The sequence below is a fragment of the Malus domestica genome, chromosome 03 (assembly GCF_042453785.1).
Source record: "Malus domestica chromosome 03, GDT2T_hap1".
NCBI classification, from domain to species: Eukaryota; Viridiplantae; Streptophyta; class Magnoliopsida; order Rosales; family Rosaceae; genus Malus; species Malus domestica.
This window is the reverse complement of record NC_091663.1, coordinates 23589417-23595200: the sequence shown is the minus strand read 5'-3', so window position 1 is coordinate 23595200 and position 5784 is coordinate 23589417. Positions and strand designations below refer to the sequence as shown.

Genomic DNA, 5784 nt, shown 5'->3' with positions numbered 1-5784 from the left:
TCAACCCATATCATTCTGGAAATATGTGCCTTCTTGACTAAATATAGGTTACTCCACTGCTGAATGTTTGGTTGGTAGGTGAAAAGGTGTCAACATGCTAGTTTGCGTTGGTGGACATTAAATGCCAAGTTGGGAAGACCCAATGTTGACGGTTTCATTGAGGGCCTACATAAAAGAATGGGAGCCTCTTGTATTGGTGTCGAATGACTAGAAAAAGAGAGCGAGTTCATTTATTAGCCTAGAGCACTTTTTAGACTTGAAATCAACATAATCCGAGCAACACAATGGATGTGGCCCAATTTTGCAGAGTGAACCATTTAAATCTTTGAGCCTATTTCATTTTAGTCCATATCCCAAATCCACCAAGGGTTTATTGTTTTAATTTCTTAACATGCAAGTTTTGAACGTTAACAATATATAATAGGTTTTAATCACAAGTAATTCCTGAAGTTGACCCACTCCATTAAGATGAGCCTTGAAATAGAAAATCGATTTCAATTTTAGGCACCATCTTGATGAGATATGTCAATTTTAGGATCTAGTTATGATTGAAACCCTCTACAATAGACGAAGGGGTACAAATGATATAATGTTGAGAGTATCACTCCCACCATCGAGTAAATAAAGGACATTGATGTGCTTATAGGGTGCGTTTGGTACGTGGGACGGGATGGGACGGAACGGGACGAGGCGTTCCGTCCCGCATTTGGTGCGCCAAAAATGGGTGGAACGGGCTGTTCCACGGGACAGATTTTGGGTGTTTTTGCGTCCCACCTCCACCCCCTGGAACGGGTTTGTTCCACGTCTGTGGAACACAATGTTTTACCATTTTAAGACAAATATACCCCATGTCTTTTTCAAAAATTACACCTTCGTTCCGTCCCGTCCCGTTCCGTTCCGTCCCGTCCCGTCCGGTTCCGTTCCGTCCCGTCTGCGTACCAAACACACCCATAAGGACATGTTGATCTTCAACGATAACCTAAATGGTCCAATTTGGCCCCCTTTCCTACAAAACTCACCTCCAATGGAGTTTCATATGGAATCTAGAAAGTTTGGAGTGCATAATAAGTAATGCTAGCTAGACCAATTTTTTAGACCACACTTTTAAACTATGTGATGTGCCACTAATAGAAATGAGTAATGCTAAGGAGATTAACATTTTAAACCAAATTTTGTAAAACAAATGATGTGGTTGTTGATGATTGGATTACTACTTAAGTGTTTATTAACATGCTTACTTCTTATTGGGGACACATCATATAGTTTACAAATTTAGTTTAAAAAGCTAGCCTTCTTAGCATTAGAAAATAAGCAGTTTAATCAATACTTAAGTAATAATTCAATCATCAACAACTATAATATATGGTTTACAAAATATACTTTAAATTAATAGTCTCCCTAGCATTACATATGCACAAGTAAATTTTCAAAGTACAAATAACAATTTCCAAAAAGAAATGAAAACAATTCGAACGTACAAACCACTTTTTCTTCTTTGTTGTTGACTTGAACAAGACACAATGCTATGTTAATAACCAAGTAAACTATAATCACCTGTGTTTCTGACCTACATTACACTTCAAGTATATGCTAAAGTATAAGTTGTTTGTTTATCTTTTACTAGGGAACCATTTCGGTATAATGTTTTTGCAATGAGAAAATACAATTTGTTTTGATGATTTAAAGAATGTCAAACTCAATACTAAATACATTAATAACTTAGATTATCCTCAATCAATACATCTGCAATATGGTTCGGGGCAAAGGCGGATCCGTTCATGGACCAGATGGTCCCGAGACCACCCATAAGTCTAAAGAAGCGTATGTGAGAACCTCCGAGGACCGCTCAAAGGTCTGAGCAGGTGATGGAAGAGAGAAGACCACTGATAAGAGTAGATTTAGATTTTGAGTTCTTCAAGTGGGCTGGAGTTATTCTTCTTGATCTTTATCAAATGTTGATATCCACTTTGGCCGGCCCTTTATGCAAAGGGATTCTCATTTTTAGAAAAAAAATAGGGATTATGTGTGGAGCCCACTCTACATCGAATTTCAACGATTTGAACTGTCTATTTTGTAAGTCTCGATTAATTGATCATCATTGCAAAAATTCAATTCAATCCGAAACTATTTTCCTATTTAATTATCAAGATCAAATTTCATTGTTTCTTATATAATAAAGTATTCGTTCATTTCTTTGAACCCAATTAGATGTCTTAAATATTTCCGATTTGGCTAATATTTTGCAAAGATGATCTATGAGGTACAATTTGAAAAATAGATGATTTGGATCGTTAAAGTTCGATGTAGTGTGAACTCTACAACTAATTCTCATTTTTATAAATAAAAAAAATGAGAATCTCTTCCCTTAAGACTTCCTTTATTTTGGATTACTGTACTGTATGTGGGATTTTAAAAGCTTGGAGTTGGTTGCAAATTGAGTCAATAGGTAAATAAAAAGGAATGTGATATCCACACATCCCATTTTACTTCTCACACACTTTCTTAATTTTCGGCTGTCGGATCAGATGAATTGAAGAAGATCAACGGACAAAAATTATCAAGGAGTGTGTGAGAAGTAAAATGGGATGTGTGGATAGCACATCCTAATAAAAAACTTTTCAAACTTTAAAAATCTTTTGTAAAATACTACAAACTCGTAATCAATTGAATTTTCATCTTGTACTATCAAATTCACTAAAATACTAAAACAAAAATTCTAATATTTTTATAAAATAATAAATCGAAACTGTCAATACAAGTGTAATAGTATATTTTTCAAGTATCATTAAACATTTATTTATGTGATAATTAATTTATTTAAATTTGCTTAGACCCTTGCCTAGGATAAATTTTTAGTTGTAACGAAAATACAAATGATATACCACGTATTTTTATGTAAGTGATGAAAAATTTTAATTTTTAAGTTATTAATCTTTTAATACACATATCATACTATTTATATAAAAACACGTGATTTACCATATTGTGTGACGAACAAAAAGTTCATCTAGTAATATAGACATTAGTTCCCAGCTCGCCGCCACCTGACTAAAACGTACTTAATTAGAATCACGCGATGTTAGAATGTTAAATTGGCCACTGGTTTAGAGGGTCTTCATACCAAATTGCCTCCGAATATTCTTATATAAGAAAAAAATAGACAACCATTTTAAAACAGCACAAAAAAATACAAGAATATCTCACTAAAAGAAAGTAACATGTGACAATTGTATAATAAATAAATGGTCTCTACCAAAGTACTAATCAAACTTCCACCAACAAACAAATATCACAATGTTACAAATTTCCCCCATCAACCAAAAAAAAAAAAAAATCACACTCACACAAAAACAATTAGATAAAAAGAGAAAAGAAAAAGAGATTTACCTCGAATTGATCTCTCACTTATTACCCAGTAAATAACAAGTCTGTAAAAATTAAAACTAAACCAAAAACTTACAGCAATGAAAATACTAACCACACACTGGTAAAAACCAAACCCCCAAACCCCATCCTTTCAACCCTCACGGCTCCGTTACTGTCATCTGCGGTCTGATCCGCCGGGTCCTCATCCGGCGACGCAGCGGGCGAATCGGCCTCCTGGTCGGCGACGGGTGAGGGCGCATGCTTCGACTTCTTCGGCGCGTGGGCCGGTTTCTCCGGGGCCGGAGCCGGTGCGGGAGTCAAAGCCCCCTTGAAAAGCTCCTTAGGCTGCAAGACCTTGTCAATGGTGTAGATAGCGACGGGCTGCTCGTCGATGAGTGTCCCCGTGATCCTCGCCGTGACGAGCTTGGTCCTTAGAGTGACCTGCTGCCCGTCGTTTTGGATGGTGAAGTCAAACTTACTCGCGCCGTCGGTGGCCAGAGTGTTCATCAGTCCATTGTTGGACTTCAACATCGACATGGATTGGTAGACCGGAATGCCGTGGTACTCGAGCAGCGCAGCCTTCCCGGCCGCAGTCAGGTTCTTGAATTTCGGCAAGAAGGCCTTGAGTGCGTCGTCCATCGGACAGAAAACGGTCAGCCCGCCGTTGAGATTGTCCTCGTAGATCTTGAAGGCGTCGGAGTTTGCAAGGAGCGTGTCGGCGAAGACCTTGCAGCCGTGGGCGGACATGATTCCGGTGATGTTCAGCTCAGCGGGGGCCGGGGTGGGGGCCTCGGCGGCCTGGTTGGGGAGGAGGGTGCTGATCTGAATGATAGAGATGTTGTACGGAACCTCTTCGACGGATTTGACGAAATGGGAAGGGAAGGTGCCGTCGTTGGCCTCGGGGCTGAAACCGACCTTTCCACCCTTTAAGTCGGTGATGTTGACGAAGCCGGAGGAGCCCGCGGCGGAGCCGGTGGCCTGGTACATGGTGGCGGCGAGGGCAGTGCCGTTGGTGATCTGATGGAGCTTCTTGGCGCCGAAGTAGTCTAGGAGGACGTGGAGGGACAGAATGTTTTTGATGGAGTAGATGGAGAGGTGTTTGGAGAGAAGGGCCGACATGGCGGAGTTGTCGACGGCGCAGACGGTGATGGTGGTGCGGTCATTGATGTCGGCGGCAAGGTGGGTCAGGGTGAGGTAGTGGTTGAAGGTCGAGAACTCGGGGTGCTTCGCGAGGAGGCGCGTGATGTTGTGCGCTTCGGTGAGGGTGGTGAGGAGGGTGAGCGTGAGGAGGAAGGCGCCGGCAGTGGTGGCCCGGCGGAGCTGCATTGTGTGGGTTTTGGATCTGGGGATTTTGGGGGGTTGGGGTTCGAGAGAGAGTGTGAGAGGGTTCTAGAGGGAGGGGGAGAGAGACGTTGCGGAGCTTGTGATTGTGGGTTAGCTTGTTGTAAAGTGAGAGAGTGAGAGTGAGAGTGAGTGGGGGAAGGTAGAGGGAGGTTTATAAGAATGGGGCTTGGATGTGAGATATATTACAAGTGAAGCCTGTGTTGGTGATTTTGTCGTTTGAATTTTTTTTTTTTTAACAAACGATATTATTTAAAAATAATATGATTAAATTCGTTTTTTGTGATAATCAAATCTAAGAACTCTCACTTATATGTAAAAGAGAAATATAATTAAATCGTAAAAGTGGCAAAAAAACATAAAAAACAAAAAAAAATTGAGTAAGTGTCATCAGGTGGGTCCCTTCCCATGAATAACCTTGCCTTTCTTGTGTTGGGTTGTTTTGTTCTTTAGTTATGTCTAGAAGAAGAGGATGAGGAAAGTGGGGGAAAAAGTTTGGCGTTTGTATTTGGTTTTATATAAATTTGATGGAGAAATAGGGATTTGGTGAGGTTTTGGTATCTCAGATTTCAAGTTTTGTATAAAAAGGGAGCAATAATTAGGCCTTTAGTGTATGTTGTAACATCAAACCATCTAACTTTTTATTTTTATTTGAGTTTCAAATAAGCTGATTTCACTATCACTTAGTACTACGATCTAATAGTATTCATTTTCATTTGTAATTAAGAAGTTTTAGGTTCAATTCTCGTCAAAGACGAAGTTGAACCACGTTACTATGGGAAGCCCATTGTAAGACTTAGCTCTCTCCCCCACTCTCTTAGAGTAGAAACTATCGTTTGTTAAAAAAAAAAAGTAAGCACATTTCACTATTTGCAAATTAAAATTGTTATTAGCACTTTAAAAATCTTATTTTATACTTTTTACAAATGTATTTTGTTTTATAATTATAAAAGTTTGGAGTACATATGAGATTTTTAAAGTGCCAATAACAATTCCTTTACAAATAATGTATATTTATTGTGAAAATTTTTATAAATAAAGCCCTCAATTTCTTAACCTTTATTTGTAGATATTCTT

General features: G+C 39.1%; 1 protein-coding gene across 1 annotated transcript; it reads right to left on the bottom strand.

Annotated features, from left to right (window-relative positions):
• Positions 1–3204: 3204 nt before the first annotated feature.
• LOC114823981 (fasciclin-like arabinogalactan protein 1) lies at positions 3205–4888 on the bottom strand. The gene has a single exon (XM_029100063.2). It carries the CDS (start codon positions 4690–4692, stop codon positions 3457–3459), a length of 1236 nt encoding a protein of 411 aa, XP_028955896.1. The 5' UTR covers positions 4693–4888; the 3' UTR covers positions 3205–3456.
• Positions 4889–5784: the final 896 nt, after the last annotated feature.

Coding starts and splice junctions, on each gene's coding strand:
- LOC114823981 (XM_029100063.2), bottom strand. CDS start 4,692: ATGCAGCTCCGCCGGGCCACCACTGCCGGCGCCTTCCTCCTCACGCTC.